General features: G+C 45.7%; 1 protein-coding gene across 8 annotated transcripts in view; it reads left to right on the top strand.

The window, feature by feature from the left end:
• TRAF7 (TNF receptor associated factor 7) overlaps positions 1 to 25,836 on the top strand; it is a 204,588-nt gene that overhangs the window by 144,264 nt on the left and 34,488 nt on the right. For all 8 annotated transcript variants that reach the window (XM_069209733.1, XM_069209739.1, XM_069209737.1 and 5 more), the window contains 3 exons: positions 15,806 to 15,845; positions 17,195 to 17,311; positions 18,325 to 18,447. In XM_069209733.1, coding sequence (XP_069065834.1) covers positions 15,806 to 15,845; positions 17,195 to 17,311; positions 18,325 to 18,447 — 280 coding nt within the window. The remainder of the gene's footprint in view (positions 1 to 15,805; positions 15,846 to 17,194; positions 17,312 to 18,324; positions 18,448 to 25,836) is intronic.

Below are 25,836 nucleotides of genomic sequence, written 5' to 3'. Positions count from 1 at the left end.
GGGGACCTGGTTAGCAGCCACAGGGCAGGGTTCTGCACTCTAATGTCCACAACCTACACCTGGCACGAGCTAGCGCATCTGCGGTGAAGTACAGTACCCACCTGAAAGAGCCCTGCCATAGGTAAGTAACATTTCTTTAGGCACACTAAAAATAACAAGAGAGATCTTCTCTTTTGCCAATTTGGATTGCACGATGAATGGAAATGAGTATCAATGTCCCAAAATGTTCACAAAAGGAAGTTCTGATCTTGAATCAGCAGCCAACACATGCATATTCCTAGTTATGCAAGAGATCGCTATGGCTCTTATTAACATCCTAAGAGCGCTTCCCCTCTTCCAAGTTTGATTAAATACAGTATTTGTTTCTTGTACTATTGTGTGCTTCAGCATCAGTTGTAGGTTGTAGGTGCAGAGGTTGATTTTCTGCGTATAAAATATGACTGGTGATTTACAATGCTCCTTTTCCCCATCAATCCAGAATCATAAATCTTAAAGCAGGCAGAGAAAGACAGCTCAATCATGCTCCATCTGAGTGGACCTACAGTATGAAGAGTCCGATGTGATGGACCGTTACGCTTTGAGTCACCCCTCCAAGTGTCCACAGTAAGCTAATTGAAAGGACAGTGGTCATTTTCCCCTAGGTGAAGCCTTCATACTTCAGTGTCTAGAATGTGCCCAGTACATACCCTGCTTGTCAATCAAAGAACTGTCTGCAGGTCCTTCTACAGTCCGCATAAAGAAATAGCTTGCGTTTGCTATACTCTTGTTTCTCTGCTTGTTGGCCATTTCTCAACCTCTTAGAGAACAGGAATATACTGCGTTTACTCTACCTGAGTAAGAGGCATCCTTCCTCATAGGATAGGTTTTACAGATATCCACTGGTTTGCTAACCTTGTAGTCATATGAAGCTGCCCACTGACTATGGAAAGCAGCTTGGAAGTTGTAGACTACATCTCAATACCTAATTGAGTTTCTCTTGTTCTACGTCGACATACCAGAAATTTAGTTTTCCCCCTTTGGTGCCTTTTACAATGGTGATTTGATCGCTCAACGTTTTATTGAACCTGAGATCTCATTAGAGTTATACTTTCATTAAAAGGTGGCACTGCCATTTTGACACAGTTCATGTGGACAGGTTTCAGGCATTTTGAGGTGACAGAGATACTGTGAGCATGGAGACATGGATAAGATGTTGGGGGCGGGCGGGATGCAAACCATACAGAACATTGTAAAGGAAAGAGGAAAAAGTCCTGAAGAGAATAGGAAAGATGCGATGAGAAGGATACGGGTGGGAACTGAGCAAGCATGTAGTGGAATAAAACCAGTCACTTGAGTAAGTTTGAAATTCTGAGAAGGGTTCATGGTTGTTTCCCTGTTCCATTAAAATCATATACGTATTGCAATGGTAAGAGAGCATTGAGTATATGAGACAGAATGGCATATAGCAACAGCAGCAAAATGTTCTGCACAGTTCTGTTTTCTCATACTAAGATTGGCACAATTATTTGAACTAATCACAACTTTTAGGAAGAAAATATTATTGCCATTTTTGACATTACAAATTAAGTATCAACATTATGCTTACAAAAAGAAATACAACTGAGGGCGTCGTTCCCGTAGCCTGTACCCCAGCACAAGTTAGTTGGTTTAGAGAGGTTTGTGGCACATGAACATACATGAAATGGATGTTTTTTAGGAGTAGGACAAATGAAGATAATGTAGATGAATCTAAATTGGGAAAAAGAAGTAAGTCAGTAAATATGCTGCAATGCGCTAAGTGGTTAGTTAGTCTAATCAGAATAAAGATAAAATAATCCTGCATTAGCTTTGCAAGTAATAGCCCTGAGAGACTATTAAAATACACCCCATCTCAGGTGAACAAAGTTTAGACATTAGCTGTGCTTCGAATTTAGATAAATGTGAATTTTCCAGTTTGCTTTCTTTGCCTTTTTCCATGTCTTGCGAATGCTTGGTGTCAAGAGTTTGTGATAGTTGTATTGTACTTTGGAATATTCATGAAATTAAATAAGACAGTTATACAACAAATGTGATATTATCTCATTTTATTAAATTAATATTTTCGTGTACTTACATGTACAGGATTTGCACATTTTCACATTGCCATAATAAATTAATGAAAGCCCCTGTTAACCTTCTTATGTTCTCAGGGCAATTAGATTAACCCTGAGGAGTTTGTGGGTGTCCAATGGAGGCACCAATTAACAATTGTTGATGCAGTCAAAACAGATCACAGTCCGCTTTGAGATAATGCATTATGGCCTTCTTAAATATGAATGATCTTATCTGTATCTCCCATTTTGATGGATCAACGCAGTTTTCATTCCCAGAAAGCTTTTTAATTATTTTAATTCTTTCAGTTTTAAGAATAAAATATCGTGACAACATTAACACCTATGTAGTACCTTCTAGATAGTCGTTTATGCTGTAATGTGGCTAACGTTTCTTTCAAAGTCCTGATTAACTTTACTTTAACAATTGCTACCAAATTGCCATCCCTGAGCACCAGTGAACTGAGGTACCATATTCTAGTCTTGTACTTTTCTCATCTGGTGTTTCTGTACTGTGGGCACAGTGGGTGAGCTAAAAAACACTGATTCCTGAACCACTAACAGAAAGTAAGCATAATCTGTCCTTGAAACGTATCTGTGCTGGTGTAATCTTTAAATTGGATGCATCAGTTTTTAAATGCCAGTTAGAGGTAATTCATCGATAAATTATCATTAGTGTCTTCAACTGCTACTCTTTTCCTTGTTGATGAGAGATGAAATCACATCACCAGACTGGCTGGATAATCCTCCATGACTCACGATTTCTGGGCAATTGTCTGTTGTTTTTGCATTTTACCTTTGGGTGATAAACGATGGCTGGTGTGACTTTCAAGTTATTCAGCTTTATCTTCATGAATGTTTCTCTGCCTTCATTGAAGGCCAATTTCTCTAATACCTAGGCTCTAATAGATTTGTGACTTCGGATGTTAACATCTCTTAATCTTAGCGTATTGTATGACAGGTTCAGCTTCAGGCCTATCCAACCTTTAAGATATTTATTTATATTTTTAATTAAACTGTTGAGCCCATTATCATTCCATGGAGTGCATCTACTGCAGCATTGCATTGTATGTTTGCTATCTCAGTAAAGTACTGTAAGGAAATGCCTCCTTGGCATGGTTGCCCCCTGACTTTTTGCCTTTGCTGATGCTATGTTTACAATTGAAAGTGTGCGGAGGCCTGCTAACCAGGCCCCAGCACCAGTGTTCTTTCCCTAACCTGTACTTTTGTATCCACAATTGGCAGACCCTGGCATCCAGATAAGTCCCTTGTAACTGGTACTTCTAGTACCAAGGGCCCTGATGCCAAGGAAGGTCTCTAAGGGCTGCAGCATGTCTTATGCCACCCTGGAGACCTCTCACTCAGCACAGACACACTGCTTGCCAGCTTGTGTGTGCTAGTGAGGACAAAACGAGTAAGTCGACATGGCACTCCCCTCAGGGTGCCATGCCAGCCTCTCACTGCCTATGCAGTATAGGTAAGACACCCCTCTAGCAGGCCTTACAGCCCTAAGGCAGGGTGCACTATACCATAGGTGAGGGTACCAGTGCATGAGCATGGTACCCCTACAGTGTCTAAACAAAACCTTAGACATTGTAAGTGCAGGGTAGCCATAAGAGTATATGGTCTGGGAGTCTGTCAAACACGAACTCCACAGCTCCATAATGGCTACACTGAAAACTGGGAAGTTTGGTATCAAACTTCTCAGCACAATAAATGCCCACTGATGCCAGTGTACATTTTATTGTAAAATACACCCCAGAGGGCACCTTAGAGGTGCCCCCTGAAACTTAACCGACTATCTGTGTAGGCTGACTAGTTTTAGCAGCCTGCCACAAACCGAGACATGTTGCTGGCCCCATGGGGAGAGTGCCTTTGTCACTCTGAGGCCAGTAACAAAGCCTGCACTGGGTGGAGATGCTCACCTCCTTTGTGCCAACCCAGCAGGACACTCCAGCTAGTGGAGTTGCCCGCCCCCTCCGGCCCGGCCCCCACTTTTGGCGGCAAGGCCGGAGAAAATAATGAGAATAACAAGGAGGAGTCACTGGCCAGTCAGGACAGCCCCTAAGGTGTCCTGAGCTGAGGTGACTCTAACTTTTAGAAATCCTCCATCTTGCAGATGGAGGATTCCCCCAATAGGGTTAGGATTGTGACCCCCTCCCCTTGGGAGGAGGCACAAAGAGGGTGTACCCACCCTCAGGGCTAGTAGCCATTGGCTACTAACCCCCCAGACCTAAACACGCCCTTAAATTTAGTATTTAAGGGCTACCCTGAACCCTAGAAAATTAGATTCCTGCAACTACAAGAAGGACTGCCTAGCTGAAAACCCCTGCAGAGGAAGACCAGAAGACGACAACTGCCTTGGCTCCAGAAACTCACCGGCCTGTCTCCTGCCTTCCAAAGATCCTGCTCCAGCGACGCCTTCCAAAGGGACCAGCGACCTCGACATCCTCTGAGGACTGCCCCTGCTTCGAAAAGACAAGAAACTCCCGAGGACAGCGGACCTGCTCCAAGAAAAGCTGCAACTTTGTTTCCAGCAGCTTTAAAGAACCCTGCAAGCTCCCCGCAAGAAGCGTGAGACTTGCAACACTGCACCCGGCGACCCCGACTCGGCTGGTGGCGATCCAACACCTCAGGAGGGACCCCAGGACTACTCTGATACTGTGAGTACCAAAACCTGTCCCCCCTGAGCCCCCACAGCGCCGCCTGCAGAGGGAATCCCGAGGCTTCCCCTGACCGCGACTCTTTGAACCTAAAGTCCCGACGCCTGGGAGAGACCCTGCACCCGCAGCCCCCAGGACCTGAAGGACCGGACTTTCACTGGAGAAGTGACCCCCAGGAGTCCCTCTCCCTTGCCCAAGTGGAGGTTTCCCCGAGGAATCCCTCCCTTGCCTGCCTGCAGCGCTGAAGAGATCCCGAGATCTCTCATAGACTAACATTGCGAACCCGACGCCTGTTCCTACACTGCACCCGGCCGCCCCCGCGCTGCTGAGGGTGAAATTTCTGTGTGGACTTGTGTCCCCCCCGGTGCCCTACAAAACCCCCCTGGTCTGCCCTCCGAAGACGCGGGTACTTACCTGCAAGCAGACCGGAACCGGGGCACCCCCTTCTCTCCATTCTAGCCTATGTGTTTTGGGCACCACTTTGAACTCTGCACCTGACCGGCCCTGAGCTGCTGGTGTGGTGACTTTGGGGTTGCTCTGAACCCCCAACGGTGGGCTACCTTGGACCAAGAACTGAACCCTGTAAGTGTCCTACTTACCTGGTAAAACTAACAAAAACTTACCTCCCCCAGGAACTGTGAAAATTGCACTAAGTGTCCACTTTTAAAACAGCTATTTGTCAATAACTTGAAAAGTATACATGCAATTTTTATGATTTGAAGTTCCTAAAGTACTTACCTGCAATACCTTTCGAACAAGATATTACATGTTAAATTTGAACCTGTGGTTCTTAAAATAAACTAAGAAAAGATATTTTTCTATACAAAAACCTATTGGCTGGATTTGTCTCTGAGTGTGTGTACCTCATTTATTGTCTATGTGTATGTACAACAAATGCTTAACACTACTCCTTGGATAAGCCTACTGCTCGACCACACTACCACAAAATAGAGCATTAGTATTATCTATTTTTACCACTATTTTACCTCTAAGGGGAACCCTTGGACTCTGTGCATGCTACTCCTTACTTTGAAATAGCACATACAGAGCCAACTTCCTACATTGGTGGATCAGCGGTGGGGTACAAGACTTTGCATTTGCTGGACTACTCAGCCAATACCTGATCACACGACAAATTCCAAAATTGTCATTAGAAATTGATTTTTGCAATTTGAAAAGTTTTCTAAATTCTTAAAAGACCTGCTAGGGCCTTGTGTTAGATCCTGTTTAGCATTTCTTTTAGAGTTTAAAAGTTTGTAAAAGTTTGAATTAGATTCTAGAACCAGTTGTAGATTCTTAAAAAGTATTCCAACTTTTAGAAGCAAAATGTCTAGCACAGATGTGACTGTGGTGGAACTCGACACCACACCTTACCTCCATCTTAAGATGAGGGAGCTAAGGTCACTCTGTAAAATAAAGAAAATAACAATGGGCCCCAAACCTACCAAAATACAGCTCCAGGAGCTTTTGGCAGAGTTTGAAAAGGCCAACCCCTCTGAGGGTGGCAACTCAGAGGAAGAGGATAGTGACTTGGAGGAAAATTCCCCCCTACCAGTCCTATCTAGGGAGGACAGGGTCCCTCAAACCCTGACTCCTAAAATAATAGTCAGAGATGCTGGTTCCCTCACAGGAGAGACCAACACCTCTGAAATCACTGAGGATAGCCCCAGTGAAGAGGACATCCAGTTAGCCAGGATGGCCAAAAGATTGGCTTTGGAAAGACAGATCCTAGCCATAGAGAGGGAAAGACAAGAGATGGGCCTAGGACCCATCAATGGTGGCAGCAATATAAATAGGGTCAGAGATTCTCCTGACATGTTGAAAATCCCTAAAGGGATTGTAACTAAATATGAAGATGGTGATGACATCACCAAATGGTTCACAGCTTTTGAGAGGGCTTGTGTAACCAGAAAAGTGAACAGATCTCACTGGGGTGCTCTCCTTTGGGAAATGTTCACAGGAAAGTGTAGGGATAGACTCCTCACACTCTCTGGACAAGATGCAGAATCTTATGACCTCATGAAGGGTACCCTGATTGAGGGCTTTGGATTCTCCACTGAGGAGTACAGGATTAGGTTCAGGGGGGCTCAAAAATCCTCGAGCCAGACCTGGGTTGACTTTGTTGACTACTCAGTGAAAACACTAGATGGTTGGATTCAAGGCAGTGGTGTAAGTAATTATGATGGGCTGTACAATTTATTTGTGAAAGAACACCTGTTAAGTAATTGTTTCAATGATAAACGGCATCAGCATCTGGTAGACCTAGGACCAATTTCTCCCCAAGAATTGGGAAAGAAGGCGGACCATTGGGTCAAGACAAGGGTGTCCAAGACTTCAACAGGGGGTGACCAAAAGAAAGGGGTCACAAAGACTCCCCAGGGGAAGGGTGATGAGACAACCAAAACTAAAAATAGTAAAGAGTCTTCTACAGGCCCCCAAAAACCTGCACAGGAGGGTGGGCCCAGAGCCTCTTCACAAAACAATGGGTACAAGGGTAAAAACTTTGATCCCAAAAAGGCCTGGTGTCATAGCTGTAAACAGCATGGACACCAAACTGGAGACAAGGCCTGTCCCAAGAAAGGTTCCACTCCAAACTCCCATCCAGGTAACACTGGTATGGCTAGTCTCCAAGTGGGATCAACAGTGTGCCCAGAGCAAATCAGGGTCCACACTGAAGCTACTCTAGTTTCTGAGGGTGGGGTGGATTTAGCCACACTAGCTGTCTGGCCGCCTAACATGCAAAAATACAGACAGCAACTCTTAATTAATGGGACTAGAATAGAGGGCCTGAGGGATACAGGTGCCAGTGTCACCATGGTGACAGAGAAACTGGTTTCCCCTGGCCAATACCTGACTGGAAAAACTTACACAGTCACCAACGCTGACAATCAGAGAAAAGTACATCCCATGGCAATGGTTACTTTAGAATGGGGAGGGGTCAATGGCCTGAAACAGGTGGTGGTCTCCTCAAATATCCCAGTGGACTGTCTGCTTGGAAATGACCTGGAGTCCTCAGCATGGGCTGAGGTAGAACTAAAAACCCATGCAGCAATGCTGGGTATTCCTGAACTGGTGTGTGTGAAAACAAGAGCACAGTGCAAGGCACAGGGTGAACAAGTAGAGCTGGAGTCTGGAAGAATGGCCCAGCCTACCAAGAGAACAGGAAAGTCAGTTGGGAAACCAACTGCAACACAGCAAAAGAAAGGGAACCTCTCTTCTCAGGAAGAAGTTCTGCCCTCTGAGGGAACTGAGCCTTTGGAGCTGGAACCTTATCAGGTTGAGCTCTTAGGCCCAGGGGGACCCTCAAGGGAGGAGCTGTGTAAGGGACAAGAAACCTGTCCCTCTCTTGAAGGCCTTAGGCAGCAAGCTGCTGAAGAGTCCAAAGGCAAGAAAAATGGAACGCATAGGGTCTATTGGGAAGATGGACTCCTGTACACTGAGGCCAGAGACCCCAAACCTGGTGCCACTAGGAGAGTGGTAGTGCCTCAACTGTTCAGGAAGTTCATCCTAACATTGGCCCATGACATTCCCCTTGCTGGACATTTGGGACAAACCAAGACGTGGGAGAGGTTAGTCAACCACTTCTACTGGCCCAATATGTCCAACATGGTTAAGGAGTTCTGCCTCTCCTGCCCCACCTGTCAAGCCAGTGGTAAGACAGGTGGGCATCCAAAGGCCCCCCTCATTCCACTTCCAGTGGTGGGGGTTCCCTTTGAAAGAGTGGGTGTGGACATAGTTGGTCCACTAGAACCTCCCACAGCCTCAGGAAATATGTATATCCTGGTAGTAGTGGATCATGCTACCAGGTATCCTGAAGCTATTCCCCTTAGGTCGACTACTGCCCCTGCAGTAGCCAAGGCCCTCATTGGTATCTTTACCAGAGTGGGTTTCCCTAAGGAGGTGGTGTCTGACAGAGGTACCAACTTCATGTCAGCATACCTAAAGCACATGTGGAATGAGTGTGGAGTGACTTATAAATTCACTACACCATACCATCCACAAACTAATGGCTTGGTTGAGAGATTCAACAAGACATTAAAAGGCATGATCATGGGGCTCCCAGAAAAGCTCAAAAGGAGATGGGATGTCCTCTTGCCATGTCTGCTTTTCGCTTACAGAGAGGTGCCACAGAAGGGAGTAGGATTCTCACCCTTTGAACTTCTGTTTGGTCATCCTGTAAGGGGACCACTTGCCCTTGTTAAAGAAGGCTGGGAGAGACCTCTCCATGAGCCTAAACAGGACATAGTGGACTATGTACTTGGCCTTCGCTCTAGAATGGCAGAGTACATGGAAAAGGCAACAAAAAACCTTGAGGCCAGCCAACAGCTCCAGAAGTTTTGGTATGACCAAAAGGCTGCACTGGTTGAGTTCCAACCAGGGCAGAAAGTCTGGGTTCTGGAGCCTGTGGCTCCCAGGGCACTCCAGGACAAATGGAGTGGCCCTTACCCAGTACTAGAAAGGAAGAGTCAGGTCACCTACCTGGTGGACCTGGGCACAAGCAGGAGCCCCAAGAGGGTGATCCATGTAAACCGCCTTAAGCTCTTCCACGACAGGGCTGATGTCAATCTGTTGATGGTAACAGATGAGGATCAGGAGGCAGAGAGTGAACCTCTCCCTGATCTTCTGTCATCAGACCCAAAAGATGGCACAGTAGATGGAGTGATCTACTCAGACACCCTCTCTGGCCAACAGCAAGCTGATTGTAGGAGAGTCCTACAACAGTTTCCTGAACTCTTCTCCTTAACCCCTGGTCAGACACACCTGTGTACCCATGATGTGGACACAGGAGACAGCATGCCTGTCAAGAACAAAATCTTTAGACAATCTGACCATGTTAAGGAAAGCATCAAGGTGGAAGTCCACAAGATGCTGGAATTGGGAGTAATTGAGCGCTCTGACAGCCCCTGGGCTAGCCCAGTGGTCTTAGTCCCCAAACCTCACACCAAAGATGGAAAGAAAGAGATGAGGTTTTGTGTGGACTACAGAGGGCTCAATTCTGTCACCAAGACAGATGCTCATCCAATTCCAAGAGCTGATGAGCTCATAGATAAATTAGGTGCTGCCAAATTCTTAAGTACCTTTGACTTGACAGCAGGGTACTGGCAAATAAAAATGGCACCTGGAGCAAAAGAGAAAACAGCATTCTCCACACCTGATGGGCATTATCAGTTTACTGTTATGCCCTTTGGTTTAAAGAATGCCCCTGCCACCTTCCAAAGGTTGGTGAATCAAGTCCTTGCTGGCTTGGAGTCCTTTAGCACAGCTTATCTTGATGATATTGCTGTCTTTAGCTCCACCTGGCAGGATCACCTGGTCCACCTGAAGAAGGTTTTGAAGGCTCTGCAATATGCAGGCCTCTCTATCAAGGCATCCAAATGCCAGATAGGGCAGGGAACTGTGGTTTACTTGGGCCACCTTGTAGGTGGAGGCCAAGTTCAGCCACTCCAACCCAAGATCCAGACTATTCTGGACTGGGTAGCTCCAAAAACCCAGACTCAAGTCAGGGCATTCCTTGGCTTGACTGGGTACTATAGGAGGTTTGTGAAGGGATATGGATCCATTGTGACAGCCCTCACTGAACTCACCTCCAAGAAAATGCCCAAGAAAGTGAACTGGACTGTGGAATGCCAACAGGCCTTTGACACCCTGAAACAAGCAATGTGCTCAGCACCAGTTCTAAAAGCTCCAGATTATTCTAAGCAGTTCATTGTGCAGACTGATGCCTCTGAACATGGGATAGGGGCAGTTTTGTCCCAAACAAATGATGATGGCCTTGACCAGCTGGTTGCTTTCATTAGCAGGAGGTTACTCCCCAGGGAGCAGCGTTGGAGTGCCATTGAGAGGGAGGCCTTTGCTGTGGTTTGGTCCCTGAAGAAGCTGAGACCATACCTCTTTGGGACTCACTTCCTAGTTCAAACTGACCACAGACCTCTCAAATGGCTGATGCAAATGAAAGGTGAAAATCCTAAACTGTTGAGGTGGTCCATCTCCCTACAGGGAATGGACTTTATAGTGGAACACAGACCTGGGACTGCCCATGCCAATGCAGATGGCCTTTCCAGGTTCTTCCACTTAGAAAATGAAGACTCTCTTGGGAAAGGTTAGTCTCATCCTCTTTCGTTTGGGGGGGGGGTTGTGTAAGGAAATGCCTCCTTGGCATGGTTGCCCCCTGACTTTTTGCCTTTGCTGATGCTATGTTTACAATTGAAAGTGTGCTGAGGCCTGCTAACCAGGCCCCAGCACCAGTGTTCTTTCCCTAACCTGTACTTTTGTATCCACAATTGGCAGACCCTGGCATCCAGATAAGTCCCTTGTAACTGGTACTTCTAGTACCAAGGGCCCTGATGCCAAGGAAGGTCTCTAAGGGGTGCAGCATGTCTTATGCCACCCTGGAGACCTCTCACTCAGCACAGACACACTGCTTGCCAGCTTGTGTGTGCTAGTGAGGACAAAACGAGTAAGTCGACATGGCACTCCCCTCAGGGTGCCATGCCAGCCTCTCACTGCCTATGCAGTATAGGTAAGACACCCCTCTAGCAGGCCTTACAGCCCTAAGGCAGGGTGCACTATACCATAGGTGAGGGTACCAGTGCATGAGCATGGTACCCCTACAGTGTCTAAACAAAACCTTAGACATTGTAAGTGCAGGGTAGCCATAAGAGTATATGGTCTGGGAGTCTGTCAAACACGAACTCCACAGCTCCATAATGGCTACACTGAAAACTGGGAAGTTTGGTATCAAACGTCTCAGCACAATAAATGCCCACTGATGCCCGTGTACATTTTATTGTAAAATACACCCCAGAGGGCACCTTAGAGGTGCCCCCTGAAACTTAACCGACTATCTGTGTAGGCTGACTAGTTTTAGCAGCCTGCCACAAACCGAGACATGTTGCTGGCCCCATGGGGAGAGTGCCTTTGTCACTCTGAGGCCAGTAACAAAGCCTGCACTGGGTGGAGATGCTAACACCTCCCCCAGGCAGGAATTGTCACACCTGGCGGTGAGCCTCAAAGGCTCACCTCCTTTGTGCCAACCCAGCAGGACACTCCAGCTAGTGGAGTTGCCCGCCCCCTCCGGCCCGGCCCCCACTTTTGGCGGCAAGGCCGGAGAAAATAATGAGAATAACAAGGAGGAGTCACTGGCCAGTCAGGACAGCCCCTAAGGTGTCCTGAGCTGAGGTGACTCTAACTTTTAGAAATCCTCCATCTTGCAGATGGAGGATTCCCCCAATAGGGTTAGGATTGTGACCCCCTCCCCTTGGGAGGAGGCACAAAGAGGGTGTACCCACCCTCAGGGCTAGTAGCCATTGGCTACTAACCCCCCAGACCTAAACACGCCCTTAAATTTAGTATTTAAGGGCTACCCTGAACCCTAGAAAATTAGATTCCTGCAACTACAAGAAGAAGGACTGCCTAGCTGAAAACCCCTGCAGAGGAAGACCAGAAGACGACAACTGCCTTGGCTCCAGAAACTCACCGGCCTGTCTCCTGCCTTCCAAAGATCCTGCTCCAGCGACACCTTCCAAAGGGACCAGCGACCTCGACATCCTCTGAGGACTGCCCCTGCTTCGAAAAGACAAGAAACTCCAGAGGACAGCGGACCTGCTCCAAGAAAAGCTGCAACTTTGTTTCCAGCAGCTTTAAAGAACCCTGCAAGCTCCCCGCAAGAAGCGTGAGACTTGCAACACTGCACCCGGCGACCCCGACTCGGCTGGTGGCGATCCAACACCTCAGGAGGGACCCCAGGACTACTCTGATACTGTGAGTACCAAAACCTGTCCCCCCTGAGCCCCCACAGCGCCGCCTGCAGAGGGAATCCCGAGGCTTCCCCTGACCGCGACTCTTTGAACCTAAAGTCCCGACGCCTGGGAGAGACCCTGCACCCGCAGCCCCCAGGACCTGAAGGACCGGACTTTCACTGGAGAAGTGACCCCCAGGAGTCCCTCTCCCTTGCCCAAGTGGAGGTTTCCCCGAGGAATCCCCCCCTTGCCTGCCTGCAGCGCTGAAGAGATCCCGAGATCTCTCATAGACTAACATTGCGAACCCGACGCCTGTTCCTACACTGCACCCGGCCGCCCCCGCGCTGCTGAGGGTGAAATTTATGTGTGGACTTGTGTCCCCCCCGGTGCCCTACAAAACCCCCCTGGTCTGCCCTCCGAAGACGCGGGTACTTACCTTCAAGCAGACCGGAACCGGGGCACCCCCTTCTCTCCATTCTAGCCTATGTGTTTTGGGCACCACTTTGAACTCTGCACCTGACCTGCCCTGAGCTGCTGGTGTGGTGACTTTGGGGTTGCTCTGAACCCCCAACGGTGGGCTACCTTGGACCAAGAACTGAACCCTGTAAGTGTCCTACTTACCTGGTAAAACTAACAAAAACTTACCTCCCCCAGGAACTGTGAAAATTGCACTGTGTCCACTTTTAAAACAGCTATTTGTCAATAACTTGAAAAGTATACATGCAATTTTTATGATTTGAAGTTCCTAAAGTACTTACCTGCAATACCTTTCGAACAAGATATTACATGTTAAATTTGAACCTGTGGTTCTTAAAATAAACTAAGAAAAGATATTTTTCTATACAAAAACCTATTGGCTGGATTTGTCTCTGAGTGTGTGTACCTCATTTATTGTCTATGTGTATGTACAACAAATGCTTAACACTACTCCTTGGATAAGCCTACTGCTCGACCACACTACCACAAAATAGAGCATTAGTATTATCTATTTTTACCACTATTTTACCTCTAAGGGGAACCCTTGGACTCTGTGCATGCTACTCCTTACTTTGAAATAGCACATACAGAGCCAACTTCCTACAAGTACCCCTTCCTAAATGACATCACATTGATGTGACACCTTCTATATTGAACCATATTACCACAAATAAAGGGAGTATATCCTGTCTCTGTTTATACATCATGTGCAAAAATATGACTCGGGGGTACTGTTACAAAATCTGAAATATGTGAATGATGAGCATGGAGCACAATCTAAATTATGATTATTTTACTTTTTTTCCATTTCACGAGTGATGATTATAGAATATAAGGCTGGCATAAGGAGCTCGGGAATACAAATCTGGTATGTCAGTGCGAGGCTATTTACAAAGTTCACAGGAGTACTTATTACTAACTTCTTGAGGACGAGGTGGAGATATTGAGAGGTGCACTTCTATGGAGGATGCAACCAGTAGGAGTCAATCTGCAAGTGGCAGGAGTAAGGGAAAAAGTGAGTTTTTATTTTTATAATCATCTCATTGAGGAAATATTTGAGATGCGGAGGCAGCTAATTACAGGGCCATGTGGCATATTTAGAGAGGACCCATTTATTGGTCTGTGCCCATGTGGAGAATGGGAGAAGGCCAATCCGTTAAGTGCCAGTTTGTTTGGCAACAAGAAGGCTTGTGCTTCCTTAGAAGCAATCAGGGCTTTTTTTCTTCACTTTGCAGTTCAGATTAGAGTCTAAATGGCAGCACGGTGATTTTGCTTAGGATGTAATGCAGAGTGAAAAGCCTTCAAGATTCATGTCTAGCATTTATGTTTAGAACCAAATTTGATTGGAGGTGGTGTTTGAGTTTGAAATTAGTTTTAATAGGATTCAGTTTAAAAATAAATTAGACATATGTGTGGAAGCATCAGTATACTAGTGAAAGGTTGTGTCTGTTCTTTTGTGCCAGTAGTGGGCTTATTGTAGCAGTTAGATGCATGGAACATATATGGACCTTGAGCAATCCTCAAGTGATGGAGGGTTTCTAGATGAGTCTGTTTAGAAACACTGATTTCTGTTTGATAGAAGAGAGGTAACCAGACGAGGATAGATTTGTAGATGTTCAAACTGGTGGAGAGAGATTCCAATGGACCTGATGTCCAACACTGTCAAGAGTCTTCTGGGTGTGCGTGACAACTCATTAGGAAACGGGATTCTCTGTTGACTGATTTCCAGAGCCTCATTGACTTCCTGTTTGATTGCAGTCTCCTTGTTGCAGTGGGAATGAAACCTACATTAGTAGTTGGTATTGATCAGTGCGACCCTGGAGCTGGATTGAGAATTGTTTCTCTAGGATTTTCCTTCGGCAATTTTTTTTAAAGTGGAAGGGATGACGTCTGTGGATGTAATTTTAATGGTTTAGAAGGATTCGGGAGCTTTCGAGGTTTCAGGGAGTAGGCACCCGCCATCAGGAGAGCGACATTTACAGCGCCAAGGAAGGTTGTGGTGTTAAATTGCTTTAAATATGGAGAAAAGAATGATACAGTGCCATAGGCAACGTGGGCTGTTTCAGCTCTGCAGTAGGATGAAGTGCATGACTTGTGCTTGTTTGAGTTTCGCTGACCATCTGTCTGATGGGGTTATTATGCACCACAAATCTTGGTTAATGCTAGTGGATTTCTCTACTCATTTTACAAGTACCCAAGCAAATAGCCTCACTGGTGTGGTGCAGGGTAGAGGAAGACTTTGGCTACACAGGATTAGGGACAGAATGACACATGGAAAACTGGGGATCTGGGCATTCAGGCATCAAAGGGGTTGACAGCTGGATTGTGTGCTGGACATCCGAGAAAGGATTGGATATTGGTGTGCTGGTTTTCACCACAATGGCCTAGTGGGTAGCAGGGGTATAGAGGTATGTTAGCAAAAGTAAAACCACATAACCCACTCATCATATTAACTTCTAAGGCTTACATCGTTGGATTCCCTCAATTCATGGTGACCGTATGTGACCTACATCCAACACATTAAAACTGTTGTACTGATGGTCAGTTAAAAAAAAAAAAGAAAGAGTGATGCATGCAGCCAATAGTGTGGGGCGGACCCATGTTACCTGAGAATGTTGTTTAATGCACTTTAAACCTGTAGCACTCACAAGGTGGCACTCTTCTGGACACAACATGATTGATGGGGCTCTGAAATATAATGATCATTCTGTGCACTAGCAGTAGCAGTAACATGTTCACTTGTGGTTTGTTAGTGTGGATAGGGGCTGCGCTTTGAGGTGTCTTATGGAGAATGATGCCCACAAAGTAAGATTGCTCCCTGACTGACGCCGAGCTTTTCCTACTTTCACACTTCTAGGAACAAGTTGTACAGCGGCTCTGCAGATTGCACCATTATTGTGAGTATGAATATCCCTGTCAAACAATAATGGGTTTTGAAATGCATCAGCTGTGTTTAATGACACTACTATGTTACTTGATTAACTGTAGCCTTTCTGTTTTCAGTATTTAGGGGGGGGGGGTGACTCTGTCTGTCCTTATGCTGTATACCATGAGCAGTTGGCAGCCTCTTGCCCTATTGTTGAGTGCCTGTTCTGTGTGCTTATGCTCATCTGTTTAAGCAGTGAAGATTGCAGGGTTACCATTAATCTGTTGCCAAGCCCTGCTGCCTGTTTTCTGATTGCGTTAAGCACTCGGAGCAGTGCTACTATAAACCAACCACAGCATCACTGCAGTGTTGCCATTACACCTAATTAACGCACTTCATCTCACTACCTTTCTCACCACAACTCTTAACACTGCAACTCTGATATGGCAATACTTCAACAATATTGGTTTTATGTCTGCTGCATTCCAGGCCAACACATGCTGCTGTAAAACCAATAAAACGCCACTCAAATTGCATTTTATATTTTTAACAATGGGATTGGCATTACATTCTAGCTGGCTATCCTGTCCTTACAGACCCCTTTAATAATATAGTATCGAATTCAGTCCAGGTAATCTATTGTTTGCCTAGCCAGTTTCTAAGGGCCTACAGTTGTGGCAGATATTAAAACTAAGGCACTGGCACATTAAGCAGTTTATCCTGAAGTGCACAGTATAGTTAAGCAGTACATCTAGAATGATCAGACATGGCTCATGCATTAAAATCCATCAATGTGGGTCATATCCAACACCTTCTCTGTACAGGCCAGAGCTGAACTAAAGGATGTGATATAATTTCACTGCACCAAAGTTTAAATACATGAAATGGCATTGACTGTGTCTTGCTTAGGTACCTACCAAATGGACCCCATTGGTACCTTTTTGACTGTCACCGTTTTCTACTTTTTTTAAAGCATGTAGTTGATGATCAGACATTTGTGAAGCATAAGGATACAATTTCTTGTTCTAGACGTCCTGTGCATGCCTCCGAAGGGAAATGTACTTGAAGTGTTTTAATCTAGGATGTCTAGCTACTACAGTCCTGGTTTACACGTAGGCTGGTTGAAAGGCCATTTCTTTTGCAAAACGGTTTCTGCCTGTTTAAGCCTGTTCTACCACTACCACTGACCCTTTTAAAGTTCAGTGATTACCAGCGTATCCAGTATTTTCAGTCTCCAGTTACTTATGTTGCTACAAATTACATTATATTTCACCTTTTATACATTATCACTGCCCTTAGACTGTTGAGACCTGTAAATCATCAATATTCAGTCATGTTTAGAGCACCGTTGCCATATGTTTCTGCCACTTAATTTTGCAGGTTTGGGACATCCCGTCCCTTCTAAAGGTGAACACTATACGAGCCCACGACAACCCTGTCTGCACACTGGTGTCTTCCCACAACATGCTCTTCAGCGGCTCGCTCAAGGCCATCAAGGTAGGCTGGTGTGGTGTGTAGCGCTGTGTCACACATTGTGTGTGTTATCCATGCAGTGTCAAAGATGCATCAAAAGGACATATTAGGGCTCCATGATACTCCCAAAATGTAATGTCCACTCACTGAAACATTTATAGGAAGCAGAATTTCTGTAAAATGATTTTATATGTGTCATCAATAAGTTTTCCAAGAAGGTTTTATTCAATCTCTGAGCATTCTCAGTTACAAATATGTGTGTAACCATCCCTAAATATGGTGTTATCTTCTCCATGTGTGCTATGAAACACATGTGCATACGTTTTAACTGATCCTGATGCATTTAGAGCCAATGCCTTTTCTTCAGGGGATATATTTCCACAAAGTTTCCCCTGTGTTTCATACATCACTGGCGGCATTTGACATATCCATTTGATTGTACCACGTTGGTCTGCCTACCACCCATTATGCAATTCCAGATGGTCTGCAGCAGAGTCTCATGCCAGTGAGCAAAGCACGCCTTCAGAGTCTCTGCATTTGGGTACCAGTACGCTCCCTATTTGCCTGGCAGTCTGCTGTGTACTGAAGACCATTCACCATCACATACCTGACAGTTACAGGACAAACAAATCCCACGTTTAGACCGTTGTTATTCTGTTGTAAATGTGGGCAGTGTTTGTGCAATACAAATCCATCCACTCTCCGAGAGGAGCCTCACTGGTCCTAATTTACACTGTTACCCCTGTAGAATACCAAGGAGTGCCTCAAAGGGTCGGCTGTACCCCATTTTCTCATCCAACCTGGCAAAATATTAACCTTTTTTAATCCCTTTCTAGCACGGGTTTGCCGTCTGCTGTCTTGGCATACGGTATTCCTTCTGTAATGAGGACATCTTTGTATTGCAAATTACTGTTTTTTGGATGGGGGTTGTGAATGACATCTGTAGTTTTATTTTGAAGTACGCTTGTTATACAGATGACACAAATGAACCTCAGTCCATTGTTTACTTTCCCTTTTCTCTTTTATTTTCTTTGCAGGTTTGGGATATTGTGGGCACAGAGTTGAAACTGAAGAAAGAATTGACTGGGTTAAATCACTGGGTGCGTGCACTCATTGCTTCTCAGAATTACCTGTACAGTGGTTCCTACCAGACAATAAAGGTATGTGCAAAAGCCAAGCTTTAGCAGTTTCATGGGAAGGTGTCTGAAGGGTAGGTCCCTGTTTCTCTACTGTTCTATCTTTGTGCGAGATGTCTAAATGATGACCATCGTTGTGACCAGAAGTCTGTGTCTTTTTATTTTTCATATCTGTGTCCCTGGAGGTTGATTTCCTCTCTCGTCTGTCTGTCTGTATGTTTCTGCAAGAAGCCATGGTCTCTTGCAAAGTCTTGTTGCTCTTATTTGGATTCTTTCCTTTCACATTTCTGCCATGGCTGCCTCAGTGTTGATCCTCATCACACAAATAAGGTCCAGAGACCAGAAGATGAGCCCTACTCTTTCTGTCCTGGTTTTGAAGTTCATGGTGTTGAGCTGATGGAGTAAACACCTTCATCTATTTTCTTAGACCTAGAAGTCTCAGCAAGCAAACTGCCATATTGACTGCCTAATTATGTGGCAAACTCTCATTTACATGAAAATGTGAAGTTTGTCGGGGTAGATGCCTCAGTCTACAGCCAGGCACGAAGAGCTCAGGGAGGGGTAGAAGGTTGTCCTTTCTCTTCTCGGGTATGAAGTCTGAGGGAAAGGAACCTCGACTCTGCCAGGAGTGAAGGAGTGTTGTAGTTGGCATAACTTTCCTGGTAATAAATATATGTTACTTACAAACCTGGCATAATTCAATGTCAGCAAAATGCACTAGTCCCTTAGACTCTGTGATCCATTTGGTGCCAATTAAGCTAACTAATGGTAATGCTAAGAAATTATGTGCTTGATCACCATTTTGTATTCAGTGCTGCAGTTTGACCTTAGTTGCGTTAATAAAACCGAGACCTTTCTGCTCACTGAATGCTGCAGAGCTAACTTTAAATGATTACAGTCCTAAGGCCATACTGCTTTTTACAGATATGACTTGGAAGGAAGCATAAAAAGTTATATTTGCTTACCTTACCTTGTTCTACCGCAGTAACATAAGAATTGTGCAGTAGTGCCCACTCATCGCTACAGAGGGAATCATTGTAGACAAAGGTATAAAAGAATGCTAATTAGGGAGAAGCAGCATTCACTGACATATTGCTGAGGAGATCATGTTGAGAAATCTATTTCTGACTGGTGACCCTGCAATAGCATATAATCTTTAGAATGTTTATGCAACATATGTCATTTTTAGACTACTAGAGTACGAATGTGTGGCGAAATGTATTTGGGGATTTTTGGGAGTTTGCAATAACTTTAGTTAAGGCTGCTGACATTTTTATAAAAATTATAATTATTCCTATACATAGGATTATTAAAACACAAATGATACATAACATTTTTACAAATTGTGCATAATAAATAACTAATTACTAGACAGACTAAGTATTGTGTGTTAACTGTTTCTGGGGATTAATTTGAGGTTTCACCTATGACACCCCTGCAAATCAGTGATCATTTGTTTTGTCTAACTCCAAACACCCCCTGTCTATTTGAGCATAAATTACTAGGAGGAGTAAGAGACACCTACTATTCTCCTTTTCTGCGAATGGGTATAACAAGTATTTCCTTTTGGGCTTAAGGAGCGCTACCAAGTGTGACCCTTAAGCAGTAGGGAACATGATAGGAGTGTACCTGCTCTGTGACGTTCTGCATGCGAAATCAGGAAGACCCTCACTTGTGCCTGTGTTTTGTTTCATGTAAGGAAGCTGTCCTCTGGTGCCAATCCTGGCATCTCATTGGAGGAGGCATTCATCTCTCCCTATATCACAAGGTGAACTTCGTATTTTCTGGCCAGGTGGAAAGTCCTGAGGGAGAAGGCTGTCTTTTTATCGTGGAAAAAGAAGATCCTCATAACAGGGGTCTCACTGGGTAGGCTCACCACAGGCCATGAGGCTGCAGGAAGAGAAAAAACACTTATCTGCATTAATAGTTAATTTGCCTTATTTCCTTTAACAGAGACGCCTACAACTGAGTGTATGTTGGGAAATTAATGATGAACACTATTGTGCAAGTCTCAATTTCAGCATTTTTAGGAAATTCGCAAGAAGCGGAATGGCTGAGATATTTCACATTGAGTAGATTGCTGGAATAATTTGTGGTGCCTGGAATAGTTAGGAGGTTCCTAATGAGCAATTTTGTCTGCAGAATGCAAGGTTAGCTAAGTTGTTAATGGAAGTTTTTCCCAGCATAATTTTTAACGAGGTTGATTGGAAGCAGAGTTATGTTGGAAAATAAGAATAAAAAAAAGAATCCTTTTTTATGGAGCATTAAGAAATGTTGCTTAGCTTGAGCTGCAATACCCATGTGATATAAAACTGTAAAGATAATATTCCTGCCAAATGGGCTTCAGTAGCATAATCTCCAGCAGGAGGGAGGACAGTCATCTTCATAATCAACATTATATTTATTGAGCTGCTTAGCTCTGCATGATCAATAAAGCTAGCATGACATGCTCACCTCTTCATAAACTGGAACACACGCAGACCTAAAAGAAAAATTCCCATGGGGAACAGGGTCAAGACTGATATGCATATGGCTGGGTCACAAACTGGATTGGCATGGTTTGCAAAAAAACGATAGATTTAGGCCCATATCTATGTACTGGGGGGTGAATGTTTGACATTGTTCAGTATTCCGTCCATCACTTGTTCTTTTTGATAAAAGGAAAATTAGGCAGGATGTTTACAGAGGGCGAAGCAGGTCTATTTTTTATATTCAATTGTAATTTCCAATTTGCATACGTAAAGTTGATGATTTATGATGAGAACAGAGTTAACTACATCCCAGCTGTGTTATCATTTTTTCACTCGGACACTACATGTTAACCGGTGTGAGTTGACATCAGTTACATTGTGCAAGGCATCACGTACATAGTTCCTATCTAGAGTTAGTGAGATAACATACTGTGATCAGATACTTTGTGTGTCCAGCCAGGTTGCATATAGTAACTGTTTTGCGCAGGAATGATATATGAACTGCTTTCATGTCGAGGGAGCATGCAGGACCCATAGCCTGTGATGCGCTATTTGTGCAAGTTCAAGCATTGTTCCGCTGTGCTGCTTAGGGTTCCGGTACTGCTAGGCTTGTGGGCGATTTGCCCTAAGGGGCTTCTTAGGCGGTGGGTGATGGTGCTGGGTCATTAGATTCACTAAGGGATATCCTAGTCTCATCTTTCAGGGCTGCAGCCAGCTGTTCCCAAGCACGGGCTAGTTCTGGGGAGCCCTTGCCCTGCCTGAGTTCTCGTTGCAGTACTAAGCTTTCGTATTCTGCCCAGCGCTCTAATTCCCTCTTCCCGCAAAAGAGGCTGGAGCCCAGCGACCTTTTCCAGTTCTTTGTTATCTCTCTTTTGGCCAAGGTGTATGCAAGATCTTGCAACTTACTAGTGGCTTTGTTCTTGGGGGTATGGGGGAACCAATGAAGTAGACCGTGGCCCGGAATGCAAGATACTTCGCTACTCTTCGCTACATTTATTGTTGCTTCTCTCCAGTAATCGGTTAAGTTTGCACAATCCCATATCATGTGGATAAAGTCTACCGCTCCTTCCCTGCAGCATGGACATCGTGCGTCTGCCACTCGGAGGTGGCCGCAAAGCCGTCTCGGAGTAAGATATGCTCTGTGTAGAACATAGAAGTGTATGAGTTCAAACCTAGCATTTCTAGACACCTTTGGTGCCCTCTTTGGTATCTGCTCCCAGGTACCGGGATCCCCAGGTCCACCTCCCACTTCCCTTGCAGGCCGGCTAAGGGGCACATTTCTCCTATAATCCGGGTATGGCCCTGTATGTGCAGTCCAAGGTTACTATATAGCTGCTAGCCTCGTGAGGCCCGGGCTCTACACCTTCCTTTTGCCAATGTGTATGGATGGCATGGGTGACTGCTCAGTGCAGCAGAAAGTGACCTTGTGGAAGATAATACTCCTGTCTGAAGTCCTCAGAGGGCATCAGGCTCCCATCCCTATATAAAACTCCAATCCGTGTGGCCCCTGCCGCCTCCGAATTTGCCAAGCAACCCCTCCTCCACCAAACCTCCCCCCCCCAGTCGCCTTCATGGGATATCCATTTGAGACATGTCATTGTGATATCAGGTGTGTAAGGTGTGCTTGTGTCAGTCTTCTGGAGGAACCTTTTCCAACATTGTCTGGGACCTCCAGGCCCCCCTCTGGTCACGGTCTTTTCAGTGTGGTGAGAGCCACCCAGCATCTCCCAGCCCCCCCATATGAACGCAGTTATCAAAGAGTCCAGCTCCCTGAAAAGCGCGGCAGGGATCCAGAGTGTCAAGACTGCAAAATAGTATAAGCGTCTTGGCAGCGCCACCATCTTAATAAGTGCTATCCTCCCAGCTACCGACAATGGAAGTGTCTTCCAGAATCCCAGATTAGGCTTCAGTGCCCTTATGGCCCTACCTATCTTGTCCTCTAGTATATCAGCCCTGGCGTGGTAAACCCTGACTCCCAGGTAGGTCATGCACTGAGGTTTCCGAAAAGACATGTCCCAGCTCCTCAGGGCAGGGGGGGTCCCTATTCGTAGAGAGCGGGCATAGATGGGATTTTTGCAGGATCACCCGTAGCCCTGTTAATCTGCTGAATTGTGCCAAGAGTTCCTGGGCTCCCTCTAGTTCTGGTCCCATAGAAACATAAGTAGATCATCCTCATAGAGCGCTATTCAGTGGTGATAGTCCTTACACCTTAGTCCCTGGTACCAAGTAGCAGTTCACGCCTGGGTAGCCAATGGCTCTATTGCCAACGCAATAGCAAAGGCGAGAGGGGCACCCCTGCCTTGTGCCCCTCTCTACCCTATGTTGCAAGGATATAGTAGTCCAGGTCCTGACTCAGGCTTTAGGGTCTGTGTACAGCAGCTGCATCCATCTAATGAATACCTCTCCCAGCCCCACATGCTCTAGGACTGTATACAAGTATTTCCATTCCAGGCTATCGAATGCCTTCTCTATGTCAATCAACAACAGGATATTGGTAAGCCCATATTTCAATTTAATAGTCCATGTCTTCACATCAAGGTCATATTTGAATGAGCACGTTCAGCCAAGTCAGTGAATCCAGTGAAGATTTATTATGAAGTATATAGATGAGAAACAAACGCTGACACGTGTTTCGCCCGCTAGTGGTATGTAAACCTGGGGCTTTCTCAAGGCTATTCAGTGATTCTTAAGGTAAGTTCTTGATAAAGTTCATTGTCATATTATATTGATCAAGAAACATATCAAAAGATGAAAAATAAGGAACTGCGTTATGCAATATCACAGGATAAATCCCCTGGTCTTGAACAAACTATCCTTCTCCATGTGCACAGCAAGGATCGTCACAGTTCTATTGTTTGGTGTGTCAGTCTCTAGTATATGGATAACCTGGCGGATATTCTGAGCTGTGTTCCGGGTGGGGATGAACCCGGCCTGATCTGTGTGGACCAAGCGGGCCATAAATGGTTGCAACCTTGTTGCTAGTATGCGACTAAGAATCTTGTAGTCCGAGTTAAGCATGGATAGGGGCCTACAGGCTCTACTGTCGTTAGCTGGTTTGCCTGGTTTCAGCGATGGAATTATCAGTGGCTGTCCTGTTGAATCTGGGAGGCAGTTCTGCTGTCTTACCGCGCCGTATAACTGTGCTAGTTTAGGGGCCAATTCATTAATGTACGTGGCATAGAATTCTATGGGGAGTCCGTCTGTACCTGGGGGTTTTCCCTCGTGCTAGGCCCTAAATGGTTTCTCTGATTCTAGTCTCCTCTATATTGCCTTCTAAAGCTTCTTTCTCTTCCTTTTCTCTTCCTTGGTAGGGCATTGGCGTGGGAGAGTTACAAGGAATGCTCGCATGTCTTCACCTTCCCCCCTGTGTGATGCTTGTGGAGAGGGTGGTGTATTATTCTAGGAAATGACGGTTGATCTCTTCCTGACGTTATAATCTGTTTCCTGCGGGGGTAATGATCTCTAGAATGGGAGTCCCTCTCTTTGAAGTGTTGGCCAGCCACGCTAGCAGCGTGCCCATTTTGTGTCTCTCAGTATGGGCCTTATCGTATAATGTTTGTAGTCGAAGCAGCGGAGCCTCTCAGTATGCTCCACTACCTTTGCTCTGGCCACGCCCAACTCCCCTTGTAGCTTGGGGTGCTCTGGTCTTTGTTTTTCTAGTGTGTGTAACTCAGCTTCTGTTGTCGTGATCTCCCCTAGGAGTGCCTTCTGGATTCCCATCGATGAGGCTATGCACCTCCCTCAGACTACTGCTTTAAATGCATCCCACATTATCTGGGCGATGGGGCAGTAGCCGCGTTCTCCTCAAAATAGCTTCTGATGTGTTCTCCAAAGGCTGGTATGCGTGGGTTGGTCCTCTCCCAGGCCAATTGGAGAAGAACAGGATTGGGGTCAGATATAGTGCTCCCCAAATATTCTACTTCCCAGACTTGAGTATGTACCTCAGGTGTGCAGAGAAAGGTATCTAAGCGGACGTGTAAGTCATGCACAATACAAAAGGAGTAATCCCTGGTGCTTGGGTAGAGGTGTCTCCAGGAATCCATCATCCACCATTCAGATTGCCACTATTTGATTTTTTTTTTTAGCTATTGTACCCACCAGTGAGTCCCTCAGGGGGGGTGTGACCTGTCTACCTCGGGGTCAGTGACACAGTCAAAAATCCACCACCTTGATCAACACTGCGTGAAGTAGGTGAGGGGCCAATGTGCCCGAGAGGTGATCAAGGAACGTACACTGGTCTGTGTTCGCGGCATATATACTAATGAGTGCAATATCCTGCCTCCTCTACCCCACTAGCCAGCCAGGGACCACTACATAACGCCCATTTGGGGTAATCTAGTGTGCTTGCCTTCTGAAAAGGGACTCCCGCCCTGATCCATATTAGAGTACCCTGTGCATATGCCGAAGAGGTTGTATAATACACTTGGCCCCTCCATCTTCTCTGCAGCGCCACCCCCTCCGCCACCGTCATGTGTGTTTCCCGCAGCATTGCTATATGGGCCCCCCTCCTCTGCAGGTAGGAGAATACCTTGTATTGTTTAGTCATATTGTGCATACCCCTGATATTCCAGGATACCACCTTATAGTGTTGAGAGTCCTCTATTAGGATCTAGTATTATGTGACTGTTATTTTGCACCCACTTGCCATGGTTGGGTCGTATAAACACAGTATCTTTCTTCAGGACTACTTGTCGGATGGTGGAGCGGCCAGGTTCCCTTAAAACAGCAAACAACAAACTTCCCAACTCCCCTACCCCAGGAAAGGTGACAAAACAACCACCCACCAAAACTAGTCCATTACTGCAAGTAATGCTTCTTGTGAGGTGTGTGTGGTCAAACCCAGGGCTGCACAGGGCCCTCGGCTCCAGGTCACACCCTAGTCCAGATTCTTCGGAACTCGGAGTTGCGTAACCCGTTGTTTCGTAGGCTCCCTACGACGGGC

The sequence above is a fragment of the Pleurodeles waltl genome, chromosome 10 (assembly GCF_031143425.1).
Source record: "Pleurodeles waltl isolate 20211129_DDA chromosome 10, aPleWal1.hap1.20221129, whole genome shotgun sequence".
Lineage (NCBI taxonomy): Eukaryota > Metazoa > Chordata > Amphibia > Caudata > Salamandridae > Pleurodeles > Pleurodeles waltl.
Note: the sequence above shows the minus strand (reverse complement) of the source record. Positions and strands in the feature narration are given on the sequence as shown.